This window comes from Accipiter gentilis, chromosome 12 (assembly GCF_929443795.1).
Source record: "Accipiter gentilis chromosome 12, bAccGen1.1, whole genome shotgun sequence".
NCBI lineage: Eukaryota > Metazoa > Chordata > Aves > Accipitriformes > Accipitridae > Astur > Astur gentilis.
Window position 1 is genome coordinate 25,573,471 of NC_064891.1, and position 20,889 is coordinate 25,594,359.

Below are 20,889 nucleotides of genomic sequence, written 5' to 3' on the forward strand. Positions count from 1 at the left end.
GCAAAGCTTAGAAATCACATACATGTTTTCCAGTTATAACCTTCAAACCCCTACAAATTTCAGCTTCACGTTCCTGCACAGTTCTTCGCAGTCTGGCACTTTTTTGTGAATTAACAATTTCAAGACAATGTTAATAGCCATTATCTTAAAATCGTATGAGTAAAAGAGCTAAATACTTAGCTAGCATAAGATTAGCATTGGCGTATTTGTCCTAATTTCTGGGGAGCCATCTGAATATCTTTATTCTATTAGCTGAGGATCTCTCCACACCTGGAATATCTAAAAATCACAGAGAAACACTTATCTTTGATCCTCCTATAAAACTAATCTGATAGTACAAAGAGGGATGCTCATGGCACACAACAAAGTTTTGAATAGATAAAACCAATCATCTTTTAGTAATGCAAAACTAAAGAAAAAACAAATGGGAAGTTCTGAAATATCACCGCTCCTTTCAGACGCTGTCTAGCTGACAGACCAGCAGAATTTCAACTCCAATAGGCATGAATTAGTTTCCAGGCAAAGAAGCAGAGATAAAAGGGGAAAGGATTTAAAGAATTTCTCATGGGGTTTTGACAAAGTTTTAGTTTCAGCTTGGTCTACAGAGGGAGGGCTCAGCTGTGATTTCGGCCTCTCTATTTTTTTTATTTTTTTATTTTATTAACAATAAACTTCAGAGTTGGCCACATAAAACATGGTAAGTTTTCATAGATTTCTCACTGTGTCCTGTCTAATCACCTTCACAATGTCTATTACCTTTTGGGATGAACAGAGTAGAAGCTAGTAAAACTGTAACCTTAAAAAAAACATATTAAAACATTATCTAAAATGACTGAATTTTCAGTTATTTGCACTACATTCTTACCATTCATAGACTTTATTTCATTTTACTTTGACCTCTCTACCAATCGTGTCATCACAATACGCAAAGCGTCCTTGTTAGCAAGACACGATATTGACAGAATGGAAAATTGGAGGCCTGATCCGCTGACTTTACCGCATATGCCCCTGGAAATGCTTCTGGTCTTAGGTTGGTGCATCAGCTCCTCTATTTCTGATCTGAGAACCTCCCAGAAAGTATTCCAGTTCAGGAGGTGCATTTTATGGAATAACGAAATGAGAAGAAAAAAAAGAAAGATTAAACTCCTTAATACTGAATCATTACAAAACCAAAAGCCACAAAGCATCTGTTGCAGGCAGACACCATTTGTAGAGGTTTTCGCACTTATACCAGCTTGCTCTGTACTGTTGCTACCAAACGGACGGTGCAGCCATGGCAACAGCTTCAAAATAGCGAACTCCTAAGAGTTATGTAAGACTCTCCGACTGATCCTACTTTTTACATTTTTAAATTAGAGCTTTGCTCTTCACTCATCCACCTTCTTCCTTTTTACATGCTTACACCTACCATGTACAGTATATCGAAACAACACTGAAAAGTTTAGCAAGGACCAGCATCCTCTGTGCTTTACTTTCCCCCAGGCCCACAATGTGACTGCCCCGGCTGATCCCTTAGTTCAGCTCTTCTGGGGCCAGCCAATGCGGCAGAAACTATTGCACCCGCTCCCTTGGGCTCCCCTCCCCACAAAAGACTAAATATGTCCTTCCCACACAATGGCTGAGCTCCACTGGCCCAGAGCCTGTGCACACTGAATGGTCTTTCTGATTCAATTAATTCAGCAGAATTACACTAGCCCATTAACCCCCGCCTCATCCCATGGAAGCCTAGAAGATTGTTTCCTTTAGCTTTAACAAGACCCATAGAGTACCATCTTCCTTCACTGAAGCTTACGGCAAAACACACTTGCTGAGAGAGTCTGTATCAGACACCAAAATATATCACAGGAAAAGCAGCAACATTTTGCAAGGCTCAAGGATTTCCAGTTCATCAGTGGCTAACCAAGAAGGAGCACCTCTTCTACTGCTATGGTACTGTTTCTTCTTTATTTTTACTTAAAACCTTAGAATGCCTTGTATCTAACCCTCTGCAAATTTTTTTTTCACTTACTGTGAAATAGCTGAAGCTTTCAAGAGTATTGTTGTTTGTTTAAGGATAAATAATTTCAGACATTTATGCCTAGAACAGAAGGAAATTTCTTTGTATTAGAAAACACTATATAGTTATTGTGTTGAGGAAGATGGCCTTTATTTTACTGCTGGGACCGTTATTTTCCCTGTGTTCCTGCAAAACAAAAAAGCATTATGCGATGGCCAACAAGAGTCAAGCAAAATAGATGCCTCTTGCAGAAGCATACAATCATCCAGCTAAAAGCCATAGTGCGATCTGATTTCCCAACACTTGTCAGAGTCTCCTGTAATATCGGTTCAGGAGCCTTAATCCAACAGTCAAGGCCACAAGAAGCAGATTCACCCTTCTGTTTTCCCATAAGAGAGAGGAGAGATAGAAACTGTGGCTGGTCTTGGAGGAACCTTTCACAAAGGTGTTGGTAGAATTGGTAAAAATCTGTAGCAAACAGGGCATCCATGAAGGAAATGCAGATTCTGGGAGACAACAAAACCCACCAATCGATATAAAATATAGAAGATAAGTCTGGCTACTAAAGAGGTCTCATTTTGACCCTTCTCACATTAAATCAAAGCAGCTTGCTCTGAAAAAATACCCAACAACCTAAACCCCCAGATCTCAACAAGTAAGAAATAAAATCAAATGGTAGAAGGGAAGCGTAACAGATCAAACAATTACATTAAGTTAATGTAAATGGTTTATTTAAAAACTGTTTTAACATGTCCTGAAATACTGTTGGGTTGGGGTGTTTTGCATTCAGCCATCGAGGACTTACGGCCAATGGCTTCTGCAGCTGTAAAACTGGTAGCATCAGAGGGATCGATTCTCATTAGCAGCTATTTACTGGTACAGAATGAGTGGAATAGTTTTATGCTTTGGAATTTATTTTTTATTACAATCTCTTCTTTTACTCAGATCAGATCTCTGCCTCAAACTCTGCCTTTTATTTTTACATATGTACACACATAAGCCAGCTTTTACACATATATAACATGTATACACACACACTCTCACAAGGGCTTTTGAAACAGACCTAGACATAAGAATGTGCTGTACCAGTTACAATTTAAGAGTATGTGTACATCTTGGTTATAGAAAGGACAGACTTTGCACAGAGAATTCTCCATTCCCACACTCATGAGTTCACCCTTGCACGCAAATACTCATACACAAAACTCCATCCACTCAGAGTATTAGTGCTGTGATCACCACCTGGCTACGAGGACTACATCTTTACAGCATTTATCAGTGAGAATATGGGCATCAGCATTTCTTGCTAACAAGCTTGACACGGCACCAAGCAGAGATCTTTCACAATAATTACAAGACATCCAAATTTATTGCAGTCCAAAAAAGTTTCAATGGGGTGATTTAAAAAAAAAATCACATTACATGGTTTCTCAATGATACTTTGGGTATATATGAAAGAAAGCTCAATTCCAAAAATTCTTTATCATTTTAATAATTAGGAAAATAATTTCACCTTGCTCAAGATTTTACAAAAGCTTGTTACCCAAGTCTCATCCTCATGAAATGAGCATTCATGCTCATTTCACACAATGAGAAACTGAGTTCCAAAGTTGACCTGCTGTCTTCCAGATCTCTTTTCTAAATTCCAGACAACATCCACACTCATTAGCGATGGCAGAGTCTTGGGCAACTTCATCTTCTAGAGTTAGGTCTAACAACAAAAGCCTACACAGACTTTTCTGCCAAGGGTACAGCTGAAAGTAGGTCAGTCTGCACAATTTCTTTTGTTAAACAGAAGGCATTTGTCACCTTCAGCCACAGCTTTTGCAAGTTAATCACTTCAGGGTGCCATTTCAAAAAGCAAGAGAACCTGCTAGGTCACAGCTGCATGAGGACGGTTATTTCAGTGGCTGACAACAACGCTGAATCAGAAACAAAATACAGAGACAGCAGTAAAGACTGCACTTGGTATCTCGTCTACTCTTGAAATTCTCTCTAATTTTCAACTAAAGATGCAGACTTCCTGCTATGAGCAATGAGAAACAGTGAACCCTGGTGAAATCCCTGGGTGATTGAGCTAGGCTGGTGTACAAATTGCATGTGGTGCAGCATAGCTGAGAAGGACAGGCAAGACTAGCAGGCATGCCAGATGCCATTACTTCAAGCCCTCTAGACAAAAATAGTATCATTGATCAGTATTTCAAGCGACTGCTGACATACTATTAGAATGGCAGCCCTTGTGCGGTCTTTCTGTCAGGGATAAGCTCGCAAGTAGTGTCTCTGATCCCCAAGAGTGCATTGCTTGAGGTTCAGCAAAGATGCTGGCAACTGCAGAACCACAAGGAATGAAATAACCCCTGAGCAGTAGTCTCCGCAACTGAAGGTCACAAGCAGTCATCCGAGACGACTGCTAAAACTCGAACTGTTGAGTTATAACCTTCGGGTTTCCAAACAGAAGACACACAGTCATGAACCTTTAAATGGCACTTTTTTATGCACTTATCTTAAGGATAAACTGATGTTTAAGTCGTGATCCATTTTTCCAGCTCTCCTTACTGGAGGGGAAAGCGTTATTATTTGCAAGTTCAGCAAACCAAGTAGACGGATAAGCATTCAATCTTTTAAAACTTACTGATGTATCAGAGGTTTCGGTTACCCCATCATACACTTCTGTAAGTCTGATCATAGGCTGGGACTGATCTTTGCCATGCTCAGCAGGCAAAGACCTGTTGTCTTCCAGATCTCTTTTCTAAATTCCAGACAACATCCACACTCATTAGCAATGGCAGAGTGCGTACATCTACATACATCTTATCCATCTACATCAGGTGCATACATATAGAGATGACAATGCAGGACTGTTGCCTGCAGCCCGTACTCAGACAGGCAACCCTTCTCAAGTCCTGGCAGAGGCTCTCCAGAGCTGGACGTACTTTGCTGTGCAGCAGCTGCAGGATCCTACCTCGGAGCAGTCTAACATGGCCCACTGCATCTGTGTTCAATAAGACTGAGTGCACCAAAGCACCCATAGCTCCATCTCAGCTCAGCAGCTGTGCACTGTCCTCTGAAAAAGGGTCATTCAAGGGTTGTTTACTTAGAGCAATTACCACATCCACATCAAGAAAAGCAATTTTTTTTCCCTCCATTTTAAGCTGAGCTACATGTATCCTGCTGGGAACCCACTGCAATAGAATAAACGACTTGGAGCTTTTGCCTCCTCCAAGTTTCAGGCAAAACTATTCTTCTTTCCAAGCCTGAAAAAGGGGTCAGGGCCTAGTTAGTGTTGCTTTCTCAATACCCGAAGCTGAAGTATTGTTAAATTCTTCATTTCTTGGTAAAAAAACCAACATACTCAAGAAAGTTCATATTCATCTTTCAGCTAAGTGTTCCTACAGATTTTCCTGCAGAGTATAGCAACCGCATTTTTCCAGGGGGTGTCTGCTTGCTTTTAAAATAGCTTCTTGTGTAATTGTGCTTTACTGACAGTTCTATTAATCTTATATGTCACAAAAGCTTGTTTTTAGAAATTCTCTTCTGTAGGACAAATTGGTAAATTAAAGCAAGAACAAAGTATCTTCACACTTAGATTTCAGTGTAAAAAAAGTGAACACCACAGTGCAGATCCTTGCAGCATATGACAGTTAGCTAATGCTTAATTTCTTCCATCACCATAATCTTGATTGCCATATATTACATACAACCCACAGCGTCGTTTCTCATCTCTGCACTTGCTCAGGCTGGCTATTCTATTACTTCAGCAAAAATGACTTTTCCTTTCTAACACTGAAGGACTAAATGAGCAAGTACCAAAATCCCATTGCCATGAGCCACAACCTTTGCAGCAAAAAGGGCTGTAGGCTTGCAGGAAGAGTTGTGGGTTTTTTTCCCCTCACTAAAAGCTTTACCCTTCAAGCTGAAAATCCCTTGGCTCCTGCTCCAGCAAACCACCTAAAACCCTTCACACGGATCATGTATAGCAAGAAAAAATGTTCTCCTGGATTCTGGCAAAAGGTCTTGACATACTGCGCAACCAAGCCCCCAGAGGCTAACCAAACACAGAGTGACACCCACAGAAACACTCCTTTCACCCCTGGAGGACAGAAGGGACCACAGTCCCTTGTACAAAGATTTTTTTTTTTTCTCCCTGTTGAAGCGGCTGTTGTGATTGATTTTGCAGCTTTTATAACAGTCATCCCAACTTCCCCTACTGCTCTCCCCTCATGAGTACCGTCAGCATTGAAAAGATCTTTGTGACTACGGCTATTGAACTTATCTGGCAGTTTCCAGCCACCAGTCACAAACAGCTCCCTGTACTGGCTGCACGATGGGACTGGGATCACAAGAAGGAGACATAGAATTACATGGTTAGCTTAGAGCAGTCAGGTCCACTACGAGGCACCATCGAAACCCCAAAACTCCTTGCTCTGAGAACAGTGGGAGGAGACACTTATTGCACAGGAACTGGTAGTGCTGCCATATTCATAAAGGCAAAGCCCAGCAATTAACACTGGCAATACTTGCACATGCATTACAGCTTAAGCACGTGTTTTGAAATGCTACTTAATGTTTGGGGCAGATTATCCTACTAGAGGAAATATAAATCCTTGCAACTCATTTGGACTATCATGACTAGGAAAAAAAAGATACTCAACTAGACTATGTTCCTATACTCTGTTTAAGGTGGTCAGACTTCCCCAATAATTAGACTTATGCTTCCTATGGGCCACTGTGGGCTAGTTACTAAGAGAAAAATACAAAAGCCCTGTCCTGCCACCTTCACTCAGGTTTACTGCAACCACTTTTTCATTATTTGGACAAAGGTGGTAGAGGCAACGTTTACGGCCAGTGGCAGAGCCAAATTCGAAAATTGTAATCATAAATAAAATACAACTTGCAGAGCTTTTCATTTATAGCTCTCAAACTAGTTTACCAAAACAAATATGACAAATGAGATTTTTAGAAAAAGAAACTCAGTTAAGTGACATGCCCAGAGCTGTGTTGCTCACCAGGAACAGATGGAAACAGAAATCAAGACTACCTGACTAATTCAAGTAACTTTCCTCAGGCACTTGCCAGGCCTTCAAAAGCATGGTATACAGTTTTTAGGGCTGTATGTGAAATTGGATTATGCCCCTGCGTTTCTGGCAAGTTGCCTGCACGACCTTCAGTCTAACAAAACTTGCCTTAATCTGAAGTGACTGCCCATACACAGTCCAGTGAGGCATTTTGTATATGCTCATTAATGGCTTTTGTGGTTTTCCATCTTTCCCTCTGAAAATATCTTAAACAACTAACTCTTGGATGCCAAAGAGATAATAGATAATTAGATAAGAGATAATGTGGGGACTAAATCAGTTAACTGCAAGAAAAATAGTTTGCATACTAGATATGCCCCACTAATGAAGTATTTTGCTCTTCATTAGCTAAAAGATAATGACATTAAATAACATATAACTTTTCCAAAGTATACACTTCAGATCTAAGCACAGCAGTAGCCAGGATGCTTTTGTAAGCTTCTACACAAAAAATCAATGTAATGCTCAATGTAATGCTTCCTTCTTGTTTCGCCGTTCTGGCTCCCATAAACACAAGCTCCCCTGGAATTCTCCTTTTGAAGTTTTGGGTTCCTCCCCCTCCCCAGGAAAAAACATCTAGGTGACCAACATTTTAAAACCATACATTGAGTGTCATGTGATTGAATACAGTTGACCTAACTGGCTGAAACCACTGCCAGTTTCTTCATATGCCAGGGAGTTCAACCAGCAAAAGACAAAATGTTCTTCAACTAAAGCAAGATGATAGGTGTTTTCATTAGTAAAGGGAGAAGCAGTGAAAAAGGGCATGTGTTAGGTGGAAAGTGAAAATATTTTAAAGGGCAAGGGGGGCTGAAGACCAAGAAGACAACTTCCAAAGAAGAATAGCCAGTAGAATGACAGCAGAAACACAAGCAGAGTGAAAATCCTACTGATTCCATACAAACACAGAAAAAAGAACAGGATGAAATTAAAAAGAATAAGAAAGCAATACAGTAAAAAAAAAAAAAAAAAAAAAAAAAAAAAGAAAGAAAGAAAGAAAAGGGAAACAGAAACAATATGACTTGTTTATTTTCGCTTTTACCAGTGATACCACTACAGCCATAGAAACTTTCAGTTCATGTGTGCTGCAAAAGTGAGAAAATTTGTTGGTGACATCCGAGGTAAAAATGAGTTGCCTGTCTTTCACTCACATGAGGGTACTAGCATAGACTGAAGAAGTTCCTAGTGCATTGTGTGTTCTTCCAGCCATTCATCTTGCACACTACTGCGCAGCAGAGTTGGGTTTGTTGCTTCCAAAGCAGGACTGCACCTGTCTGTCAAGCAGCCCGGACAGCATTTCTGGGCTTTGAGACCTGCTGAGCAGAGCTTCACCACTTAATTCTTCCTACTACAGCCACAAAGGAGAGCAGCCAGGAGACACCTTGGCTGTAGAGATGACACAAATAGGCACTGTCTTAGAACTAAATAAAAAGGGACATTTTTCACAAAGTATCTCAGAAGAGTGGATAAAGATTTACAGGGCTAAACCTGTGTACATTCATAACTCTGCCTTTCAGTAACACCACTAGACTTTGTGAACGCAGTCCTGTAAAAGAACTAAGACCAAACTGTCCTCTAGATAAGCTGGTCTAACACCTGAGTTGACATAAAACTGAACACTGCGTGGAAATTTTGTGGGTCTTCAACCTAAGCAAGTTACAGCAGCCACTACATTGCTTCCATCAGTCATTTCTAGATCATTATACATAAATTCTAACTTTATTTCTTTTCATATTGCTTGCAGAAAGGAAGCCTCTAAACCCTACCACTGTACCATTAACTATTGTCCTCTACGAGATCTGAAAAGCATGAAGGCTGTAGCTCTCTTCATTTGTCTTGTAGGATCAGCTTTTGCTATTCCAGTAAGTCCTCATCATGCTATTATTACTGGGCACTTAATGTCCCATTCTGTGAATACTCTGTGTTATCCCATTGACCTATACAAGATTTTTTATTTACATGCAGATATTGAATATATTTGTCTATTCTAGACCCATCCCTTAAACTACAAACTGGGAACCCATGGACAGAAAACTCCAGAAAAGGTACTATTCTTGTTCTTTAAACATTAAGAGGCAACCTATATTATTAATCTCAAATATATAAAACACATTAGCACATATGCAGTGGTTGGCAAATTGATTTAGGTTAAAAAAAAGTAGGCCCTCTCACCCCAAGAATTAGTACCAAGCATCTCATGCATTACATATTACATAGATAGAAAAAGAACAGGACAAAATCTAAAGCTCACAACAGAAGTTTCACTTATTTGAAAAAACTACCTTAAACGAATCCACATAATCATTACATCCATATTCATACAAACAATAAGCTCCACTGACAGCCAAATCTGTGGTTATCGCTGCTCCAGTACAAAAGGATGCAAACCTCAATTTATCACACCAAGTGATCATATGCAGTCTCAAACATGTTAAAATTTCAGCCATCATATGTTTCATTATTCACAAATACAGTATTAGATACAGCTCATCTTGCAAAGTACAGTGTGGCTGACAAGCCAGATATACAGCCCCAATGGTAATGAGACAGATGAGTTCAGCAGCCCTATGCCATATATGCATGCTAATGACAGAGCTCACAGTTTTGTGTTCATGGTTGACCCAATTAAAATTCCTTTTTATTGCACCATTCAGGTGAGCATTTGTGGTTCAGATACAACGGACCTTGGCTCCAAGCCAATGGATGTTTTGGGAAAAACTAAATTCAGAGCATGCTCTGTAGTAAAAAATGCAAAATCCCAACTCTTATGCTAACCTTTTTTTTTTTTTAAATTATGAATTATATCCCACTCTGCACAGCTTTCCACATCCATTTCATTTCAACCCCAGTAGTGCTCTGCCTTATGAAAACAAAAAAAATTAACTTTTCTTAATGAAGTATCCAGCAGAACAAATTATGGTATAAACACTAGTTTGCAGCCTACAGCTGTCTCCCAGAAACGACTCACACAGAAGACACTTGCATCAACACAAAACATTCAAATACCTGACAAATCACCAGTTCCAAGTGAATATGCAACATCTATTAAAGTCCAGTTGTCCCCTAACAGTAGCTAATTACAGCTACATTGACCAAAATTTGCCATCATATTAAGAGACCCAAGTATCTTCACGAGTTCTAAGTATATTTTATCTTGGGGACAAAGGTATAACAAAAAGCAGCAGCTGAAAGCCACATCCAGGCATGTCTCTGCATTGAAGTTGTGGCACTTAACAAGGCTTCCTGTTGAGACATGAGCCACATCTTTCTCAAACTACTGCTTCAAATACAGGCACCCATAATAGACAATCTTAATGACTGTTTGGTCTTACATTTTCTAACTTTATAGAACTGGAAGCCCTTCAAAGACGACTGCTTTTTTGCTTAAAGACATATAATATGTTGTACACAGCGGTGCCCAAAAACATATGTAAAAAAAACCCTGCTCATGAAACTTTTCAAATGTTTTAAAATCAGCTTGAGATGCTTGGTAACACATAGATCACTTTTTATAAGGTCTTCAGGAAATGTGCATTTAATCTGGAAAAGCTCTTCGCTGAATTTTGTTAGATTTGAGCAAACATACAGTCTTTCCCTGAAAACAGTTAGAGTTGGAAATGACATAGCACATATATCGCCTAGTACTTCTCCTGCATCAGCAAATACACTAGGCAAAAGACAAACTTGTAGAACATTCAGATACCACCTGACATTAGGAAATACGATATAGCTGATGTGCCAAGAGCCAAATTAATATTTCTAATCCTACCATTTAAATTTGTATTAGTATTTGTTAGTGGAGTGTTTCCACTGACTGCTGTTTCCAAGCAGTCATGACTCTGCCCACACTAAATGAAATGCTATCGCAGCAACTTGGGCACTGAGGTCTCATCTTCACAAATAAACCCCGCAAAAGCCTTAAGGAAAACCAGCATCAGGTGCTATATTGTAATCAGCAGTAACAACTGCAACACTGAACATCCATAGGTGTTGTTCAGAAATACATCAGATGTTGCTGCTGTTGGAAGTGCCTGTACTCACGCAGCAGCTGCTGTGATACCAACAGCAGCAGAAAGACAATTGCTGCAGCAAGAGCTAACAGTCATTTTAGTACCTGCTTTCTCCCCAAGCATTTGAACCTTTTCCATTGAAGTTACTCTTTTGCTATTGGCTTGACAGCATGCAAAAAAACAAACAAAAAAAGCCACTCAGCAAATACCTATGACTTCTGCTAGTGAGCTTATGATACAGTAGTTGCCACCAAATACAATAGTTCCTGAAGCAAGCAATGATGTATCAGACTCAAAGTAGATGAATGCGTTGATTGTGAAATAGTTAAGATGCAGTGCGCTCCTCAGGAATTACTACGACGACACCTTGTGAAAGGTGCTCTCTCTCCCCTGCCCCTCTTTTCCCAGGCCTCTCATTTATCTATGTAGGAGGTTTAGTATCACATCCCTCTTCTCTGAGGTAAGTGATAATTACTGCAGCCTACAAGTGCCTGAAGTTATGACGCTAAATTATTAATTAAGCATTTTGAGATTTCACAAGACACCCATATGCATCTATCTCCTCTGAGATCTTAAACACAGGCTTCTTCAGAAACTCCAGCAATAAAAGAAGGAACAGAAACAAATTTGCTGAGAAATAGAAATGACATCAACTGTGAATTTCGTGTTCTGGACTACCTTAAGAGGAGCATTTACAAAAAACAGTGTCATGTTTTGCAATACAAGGCAAAAATAACATTGACTTCAAATAAATTCTAAGATTTATTAAACTACTTGTTAATTATTTTTTTTTTTTTTTTAAGACTGAAGATATTCATCCTGAAGCCCCAGAGGAAGAGAACACAGGGTATGTAGACAAGGGTGATTTGCTGCCCAGTCACAAAAACCTAAAACCAGAGGTATCAGCACCAGAAGCTGAGCACAGGACTGAGCCCCAGACCACTAGAAAACAAGGAAGAACTGGTAGCGAGCATCAAGTGAAAAATAGCCTAAAGAGCATCAATTTCCTTGCGCTGCACAATAAACCAGGTTTGGCTTCTGGTAACCAGGACAGTGACTCTGGAAGCAGTGGCAGAGAACAGTCCAGCTCCGAGCATTACCAGTTCAGGAAGCATGAGAAACACAGTAATACAGCCAATCGACATGTTCTGGGCAATGCAGAAAATCCCGTGGATGCTCTCAGTCTTGATCGTGAGCATAACATGTGGAAATATAATAAAAATACAGTTGGCCTATCTGAAAAAAACAGTGAAAGTGATGAAGAAGAGGGTCTGGAAGAAGAGGATGAGGAATGGGGTGAAGAAACTGATTACAGAGATACAAAACACAAAGGCCGCCAGAAAAATCAAGGTAACCAATACAAAAGACAGCAAAATGAAAACCATATGCAATCTGATGAAATCCTTAGAGATTCCAGTCAAGCAATCCGGATAACCAAGAGACATGGTGAGAAATCTGACCTAGAGGAAGAAGAGAAGGAGAACAGCCAGAAGAAGGCCTATAAAGAAGAAATCCCCCTCTCTCAAAAAACCCATAATGAAGATCAGGATGATAAACAGCAAAGACAAGAGAGGAAAGATGATATTCAATATCAGAGTGACCATGACACAGTGGTGAAAAGACAAGATATGGAGGACAGTAATGCGGATGATGATGGTCACGACAGCGGTGATGTTGGAGGTGAGGAAGATCTCAGCAATACCTGGAAAGAAGCAGCCTATGAGGAAGAAGAGAGAATCCAGAGTAATGACCAGGAGAGCACCAGTGCTGAGCATGAAGAAGAAAGAACCACTGAAGATGACACTGCAGTTCGTAGAGACACCGAAGATTACCAAGATGTCAAGATTAAAGACCTTACTCACTCTGAACAAGATAATTATGATCATGAGCCACCTAATTCTGGCAGCGAGCAACAACTGGAAACGAGTAGCTCTGTTCAGAGCATGAATTCAATGGAAAGTGAAGATAAGGTAAATCCTCTTTAAAATAAAGTTGGAATACTAGAAAAAGGGGGGAGGGGACCAGTCTCAAATTTAAATTCCTGATGACTGAATGGACATTTTGGAGAAAATGAGGTCTAATAATTTATTAATATGCAGAAGTCTCATCTCCCCTCTTATTCACTATTCATCTGGTTCATGCTGTGTCACTTCACATGTAACATTTAGCTGAATTGTACTAGAAAGAAGTGAGCACAACTCATGTAAGAGCTCCAGCCCTGATGAGCTGTGTAATGAAACATACAAATAAATATGGACACACAGACACAAAACCCGGAACCCAGTCTCAAGTTGACTAGGAAAGCTTGTTCGCTCCTCTCTCCCAAAGATTTTTAAACACTTCCATACAAAAGTGAACAGCTTGGAAAGGCAGGGCTAGAGTCCCCGGAATAATTACCATCCTGGTGGCTAGGGCACTTTCACACAAGATGAAGGATGTGGGTCTTGTCCCTTCAAAGGACGGTGTCCCATACCCTGGTCAGCCATTAGATAAGCAGTGGACTATCAGGGGTGTTCTTCAAAAGAAAGAAGTGAGTTTTCCCATGGCTGCTAAATAAGGATCTGCAATATTAAAAAAATGATGGGACGCATCCATTTGAAAGAGGGCAGGCACCTCCCCACAGCAACAAAGAAGGGTCAGAACTGAAGATGTGTCCTTCCCTTCTCCTCCTGCTTCCCATGTCTGGCCTGGCAGCTCACGGTGCTGCTGCTCCCAGGCACCATTGAGAGGCAGTTCATGCTCACTCACCTGGAGGGCCCTGGTACAAACTAAGACTTGAAGCACCAATCCTGCCAACCTCAAAGCACTGTGCTGCTGTATGTCAAATACTGCAGAACCTCCAGATGCTCAGGCCTTAGCGAGCTCCTGTTTCACTCTCTCCACCTCCCACTTTGTTTTTTTTCCCCAAAATAACTGAGTGCCTTAATACTACCAGAGGCTTTATGTACTTCTCATGTATTTTGCATAGCAAGCTCTTTCTGCTGAAAGCCAAGCAAACTGTGCCTCAGTCAGCTCTATATTTGTCCCTGAAAAAATTTTGTCCAAGTATTTTTTTCTTCCCAAGGTTTACTACAACTTCTGCTTATGTCTCTGTGACTGTACAGGTTAAGACTACAGGCAGTTCCTATGGCAAGATGGAAAGTGCAAGCAACAGGAGCGAGAAGACTCTCCTGGGTAAGCCACAAGCAACACCATCATGTAACTGCTAACTCTCTGCAGCTGGGGAATCTGCTGGTCTGCATTTCTTTTCTGCCTTTGGCAGCACATGACTTCACATGACTGAAATGTGCTTGTGCATAATTCCGCATTGCAGTTATGTTTGCAGAGAATCCTTTCCATACACCCTTGGATTTACTCGTTTGTTTGTGAAAAACATGTGTAGACAGTGCACAGATTTGTGTCAGTTATACAGGAATGGGAATTACCTTCCATTGAACCCATTCAGTTTCAAAATAGTAGCTTGAATTCACTAGGAATGGGACAAGTACCAGTGCTGGATTCAGCAAGGCCAGATGGGATATGTTTCACCAAAGGAAGCTGGAAGTGAATGTCAGTCCTTACAGAAGAGACAGCTTTTTCTGAGAAATTTATTTCCACATCCAACTCAAACCTGGGACTGCTAGAAGTCTCACAAAACCCCTCATTTAAAGTTTGGTTTGCTTTATTCAACACAAAATCCAGTTGCATTTTAACAAACTTAGAAAAAGCACTTGACTACCTGGTGAATATTGGGATGTATTTTGCTTTCACTGTGAGTAGTACCTGACAGAAACACTTGGCTTGTCCCATCCCCTCTAACAGTCCCTCCTTCTTGCTATGATTGCTAGACCCATGTAGGAACTTCCACTGCAAAAGAGGTAAAGTCTGCCATGTGGACAAACAAGGGAAACCCAGCTGTATTTGCCAAGACCCTGCTGCTTGCCCTTCTACCAAAGACTATGAGCATGTAAGTATTTCATTCAGTGCCCAGCATGGGGGAAAGCCAATAAAAATGTTTACAAGTTAACACATTCCCCTGCTATTATTTAGAATAATTCTACCCTAAAAAGCATGCAAGTGGGTTTGGGTGATCCCAGTAATTGTAGAAGTATAAAGCAGCCAAACTCACTGACTATAGCTTGAGCATAGTATGAACACATGTAGATACATGGTACCTAAAGTGATTTGCTTCACTTAGTCTCTCAGGGATCATAGCTTTTCCATGTCACTAAAAGTTCTATTTATCCATTTGATGTTTTAGAGCATATATTGAATACTAGTACATATCTAGTGTAATAATCCTGTACCATCTCAGAAACTATATTACTGCCACACAAAAATACAAGTGTCTCGAAACTGGGTAAGTACAGACAACTAATCCTTACATAGGCATATAACAACTACAATTTTTAATACTCCTACCCATATTCCCTGTGGGTATTCACAACTGCTACACCACATGTTAATGATACTTTTATTATTGTAATGCCTAGATGAGTGACCAGAATTTTTCTCAACACAGTGGTGGTGGTGGTTTTGTTTTTCATTCCTCCTCTAGGTTTGTGGTACAGATAATAAGACTTATGATGGCACATGTCAACTCTTTGGCACCAAATGTCAACTTGAAGGGACAAAAATGGGACGTCAGCTGCACCTAGACTATATGGGCTCCTGCAAATGTAAGGCTTGATTTTCTATGAAGAATTCACCTAGGTATAAAGAGCCAGTAACCTTACCACCCAGCTAGCCCTAAGTTATCTGCTTTCTTCCTGTGCTCTCCCCCTTCTCCATCAATTACCTGCTAATTAAGATCTTCAAACCCCCAACATGTCTAAAAAGTCACTTTTTCTATAATTGAGGGTATTAAGCATCTGAATCCTAAAGACATAGCTCCTGTGCTTACACCAATTTGTTGTCAACTCTGTCTTCCTCCTGCACGGTCTTACACGCTCCCGTTGCTATAGCATCTGAAGATGTTTTTTAATACCTTGACCAGAAAACCAGTATTTACAGCCAGTTAATAAATGAAAGTGTCAAGTCCAACATCCCCCCCCCCCCCCCCCCAACTACTTAGATGCCAAATGCAGACGTCAGGATCTAAAAGCCAGAACTGATTTCTAAGCTCTTCAATTGCTGCGTACTCTGGGAGGAAAGTGCATTCCCAGCCACAATATTCCTTTGCTGTCGAGAACTCTGCTTTCATGCAACTGACTGGCAAGTTTCACTGCACAACTCTGCTCAGAAGCTGCACAGATATATAAAGGTTGTGGCTTGTTCAACTGGTTAAAAGTGTGCACCAAAGAACCATATATTCATAATTCAACCCATTAGTTGCATTCCCAATTTTATGTATGAACAGCTCCATCAATTTTAAGTTTAACTGGAAGTTTGCTAGTGAGAATCAAATCTAATTTGGCTCAGAAATGCTCAAATGGGGACTTAACAGATCACTTGTTAACAAAAGCTTTCCTGTTTGGCACAGACATCCCCTACTGTACTGATTATGAAGTGGATCAGTTCCCCCTCCGGATGCGAGACTGGCTCAAAAACATCCTTATGCAATATTATGAACGGGATCTGGATAATTCTGGATTTCTAACTGAAAAGCAAAGGAGTAAGGTGAGCAACCCCTTTCAAATAAGATCATGCAGTTACATTGTTAAAGCTGGACTAACCATGTGAAAAAAAAGTGATTCACCTTTTATGAGTTGTCCCATTTCCTATGAGCATTCACTTTCTGGTTAAGGCAATTTAGACTCAATTAGATTCACAAGTTGCAAAATACATTTACACATCCCCTCACACACATTTAAGCCGAGACACATTTCTGCTATGTTTCTTTTGTCCAAGCAAATGCGAGCCAAGTGTATTAACCTGAAGTCTGTCTACAGACAAGAGGCACAAAAGTCAGGATTAGTGCACACCCAGATAAACATCATTCACTTAATACATGTGTCACAACCCAGACTAGACAGACCAGGGAGTCCTGCTGAATTCAGAATTCCCTCGGGCTAACTAAGGTGAAATGACACCAATCGATCATCAGTTAAACATTTTATTCGTGACAGAAGCAAACTGAATTTGGGAGGCATAACAGTAGGTGGTATGGTTTCTCACAACAGGAATTGGCACGGAACTACCTCAGTGAACCCTGTAACCCATGGTAACCATGTACATCAATTCATGGAAGACAGTAAGGAGAGCCCTCCCGTTGAGTCACAAGGTTCAGAGCGGACCCCCTTGCTTTCTAGACTCCTCCTCAGAATGGAGCCTAGAGGCGGCTGGATCCACTCCTAGTCCCAGACTTGGTCAACGGTTTATGTCTTAAGGGATGAGGTATAGGGATTATGGAACAGGAAAAAGAAAGAGAGAACAAAGACAGGAGGAAAAAAAGGAAGAGAAAGATTTCACCAGTCCTGGGTCCAGCATTGGTTCAGTCAGCCAAGGGGTCCAGTTCTGGTGGGTTTACACACCTGGGGTTTCAGTTTGTGTCCTTTTATTATCCTTGCCCCTCCTATGAGTGGGCACTCAAACTCATTAAGCTAATTAGGTGTCCTGATCAGTTTGTGAGCCTTTGGGAAATGGGTCAGTGGGCTTGGGGGTTGTTTGGGGAGTAACTTCCCCTTCCCTGCAGATGTGATCTTTTGCCATGCATGGTCACCTGTCCTGCTCAGCATATCAGAACAGCCTATCAGAACATCATATCAAAACAGCACGGTGAAGTGCCCTGTTCAGCATATCAGAACAGGGAACTGCACCCTCCAGCATGCACTCCCCATCCTGTTACTGATCAGCTGCTTTTCACTTGTGGTTCCTTACTAGGCAGGGTTTGTTATGTAGAGATCATAGTTAGGCAGAACTTGCCCCACCACAATGTATAGTTCTCTTCAGGACAGATCTTCATCCATAAACAAGAAAATATCAATTTGTTGTGTTCAGGTCAAAAAAATCTACCAGAATGACAAGCGCCTCATGGCTGGCGACCACGCCGTTGAGCTGCTCCTGCATGACTTTGAGAAAAATTATCACATGTATGTGTACCCTGTGCACTGGCAGTTTCATCAGCTTGATCAGCACCCTGTTGACAGGTAAAAAAAAATATCTTTGCAGGTTCAGTCAAAGGATTCTCTACATACAGGACCAGTCCCTCAGCTGATAGCAGCCAGTATCCCCCTCTTTCTAACACAGAACTTCTCTCATTGTTCTGCTAGAGCCATGTCTTAGGTGAGAACCTCTTGCCTTTCATAATCATCATGTATCACACCTTAAGCTATACAGTGTCTTAGTAGATACTAATGCCCTGATCGTGGAAGAAAACAAGGCTCATGAAATCTTGTTATTACTGAAGCTAAGAGCTACAGGCTAAGTACAAAGGGCAGAGGCCTGTCAGCAATAATTCACTAGTGAGGTACCCATAGTTTTCAACTAATACAACAGAAGTGTCTCACTTCACGAAGCAAATATGGTAACGACAGCACCAGTGTCACAGTTCAGAGGAAGCCCCCAGCTTCTGAGAATGACTCAGATTTCAGGCTTTTGGTCACGACACTCAGTGGTGGGATCCATGTTTCAAGGCTGCAGGCCCTCAATAGCTCATGCTGATCACACTTAATGTCTTAGAACAGAGCTAAGCACCTTTGCAAGCTTGGTTTCCTGAAGATTAATGGCAAAACTCCACAACTGATGAGTTGTGAACAAGTCACAGTAATACTTGTTCTAGAAAAAAGTTAGTGAACAAATAGCAGTTAAAACATTTTAGTTTATCAGGTATTACACATCATTGTCACAGCCTGGGACATTCACTACAGAAGGAGCACAACAGAATCCACCGGGGCATCTCTGTCAAAGCCATCGCTGTCAACTTCTAGCAGCTTAGATCATCTTTGATGATCCTGATGATTTATTAATGAAATACATACTAATGAAATACTGCTCTTTCTTTCAGATTATTAACACACTCAGAGCTTGCGCCTTTGAGAGCCTCCCTTGTTCCCATGGAACACTGCATAACCCGTTTCTTCCAAGAGTGCGATGGAGACCAAGACAAACTCATTGCTTTGAAGGAATGGTGCCACTGCTTTGGGATTAAGGAAGGTAAACCTAAAAGAACAGGCAGATGTACAGGACAAAGCGTTCCTATCAAGACTAGGCACATTCTGAGACCACAACATTCAGGAGAGAAATTGTAGCCAGCAGCTCATGGCTACTGTGCACAGAGGCAAATGGTACAATAACAAGAAGACTGCAAAAGGTGCAGGGCTCATGAATTGTTTTATAAGGATAGGAAAAAGTCATGTTTTCCATGAGGAAAAATTTGGGATGTAGTTTGTAGTAAATATCAAATCATTCCTGTGTGGTGTCTGACCCTATGTTCTGCATGTCTCTCTCAAAAAAGTCTATTTTATCCTTCAGTACCAAAGGAAAGGCAAAGCGAGCTTGTACTATAAAATCAGTGGTCAAAGCATATTGATTGAAAATGCATTTAAAGATCTCAAGCCAAGTAGGGAAAACAACCAAGATCTCTCTCACTGATTAAGTAACTATGCTCACCTCTAGATTACTATATACAACACACATGTCATTACAATGTAGTTGCAGGCCAAATCATCTATTAGCTAACCTGCCAGATGCAACACATGCTCAGATGGTGCCCAGTAGACTGCATGCATCAGGAGGCTTAGGCAGGGACAGTTTCCAAATCCTAAATGGGTTAGGCATGTGTCTGGTGCAGCTCAAACCATATCAAGACATCTCTAGGAAAGTGAAATGCTAGGTACTACCATGCTGGTGATGTCTCTAGAATTAGGCAGCAGCTGAACAGAAGCTGTCATGACAGCAATTTGAGACTTACACGACTACATTTAACCTAAGGCATTCTTTTCCAATCTACCTTCTTCTGATCTAGCTCTGAGTAATAGCTGAACAATACTGCCAGTCATTAAGCAAGGGTAGCAGCAGCATAGGTTAATCCTAGTTAACAGTTATATGACAGAAGCATTTGGCTAAACATGCGGACTAAAAAATGTGTTAAAAATCCTACTAGCAACTCCCTAATTTTAAGTGGAGGCTGATTCTGGTCAGAGGTCAGACATGCAGAGCCTTCACTCTGCCCAGAATTTTTCCAGCTCTTCTGATGACAATTTACCAGTCACAAATCATATGTGGAAGTAAGTTGCAAGGAGTTATCATAATACACATGTACTCCTGCCAATAATTGTTCATCCAAAGAGGGGTTTAGGATCAGTCATTTATGAAGTGGGGGGTGGAAGGGATTCTTGGCTCACAAACAGATCAAGGAGACCTAACACTAGAAACACATATCAAGAAGGGACTAAATGAGTGGCTCCTGAATATGATAGCAGCAACTATACTTTTTTGTTATGGATAGTGTTCCCCTACATAAGCCCTCTGAAACTTTAGTGTGTCACTTTCTTGATAGTGGTACAGCATAAAAATGTCTCTTTGGCATCAAACATTAACAACATTTTCTTCTTTGTTGCAGAAGACATAAATGAAAACCTCCTGTTCTGAGCCTGGCTGAACAGAATCCTAGTGCTGCACTAAAAATGGTGAAATATGTGAATCCTGTTTATTTCTGTAATTAAGAGCTTCATAGTTTTCAAGTTAAAGGTGGCATAAGGTCAAATAACACAAGTACAGAAAAGTTCTACATTCATTAACAGCAGAAAAATTTAACTACTTCAAGTGGTACATAGCCAAACAACCAGTGTTTTCTCCCACACGTACCCCTGATCTCTCTGAACCAATAAATAGTACTAACCTGATGACTTAGCTGTTCACAAAACTCTTCAGTAGAATTATAGGAAGT

The 20,889-nt window shown here is 40.7% G+C and overlaps 1 protein-coding gene across 2 annotated transcripts; it reads left to right on the forward strand.

The window, feature by feature from the left end:
- The first annotated feature begins 1,628 nt into the window (after nucleotides 1-1,628).
- Nucleotides 1,629-20,711, forward strand: SPARCL1 (SPARC like 1). Of its 2 annotated transcripts, XM_049815087.1 has the most exons (11): nucleotides 1,629-1,929; nucleotides 8,816-8,933; nucleotides 9,063-9,116; nucleotides 11,885-13,051; nucleotides 14,186-14,255; nucleotides 14,909-15,027; nucleotides 15,619-15,739; nucleotides 16,543-16,679; nucleotides 18,000-18,148; nucleotides 19,006-19,154; nucleotides 20,563-20,711. In XM_049815087.1, the coding sequence occupies exons 2-11, from the start codon at nucleotides 8,880-8,882 to the stop codon at nucleotides 20,589-20,591; spliced, it is 2,049 nt and encodes a 682-aa protein (XP_049671044.1). In that variant the 5' UTR covers nucleotides 1,629-1,929; nucleotides 8,816-8,879; the 3' UTR covers nucleotides 20,592-20,711. The 2 variants fall into 2 exon arrangements, with proteins under 2 accessions (XP_049671044.1, XP_049671045.1); XM_049815088.1 differs by lacking the exon at nucleotides 9,063-9,116.
- The last annotated feature ends 178 nt before the right edge of the window (nucleotides 20,712-20,889 follow it).

Bases quoted from the DNA above. Each gene is read 5' to 3' on its own strand.
- SPARCL1 (XM_049815087.1), top strand. From the start codon at position 8,880: ATGAAGGCTGTAGCTCTCTTCATTTGTCTTGTAGGATCAGCTTTTGCT. The intron at 8,934-9,062 runs GTAAGTCCTCAT...TGTCTATTCTAG, and splicing joins GATCAGCTTTTGCTATTCCA to ACCCATCCCTTAAACTACAA. The intron at 13,052-14,185 runs GTAAATCCTCTT...GTGACTGTACAG, and splicing joins CAATGGAAAGTGAAGATAAG to GTTAAGACTACAGGCAGTTC.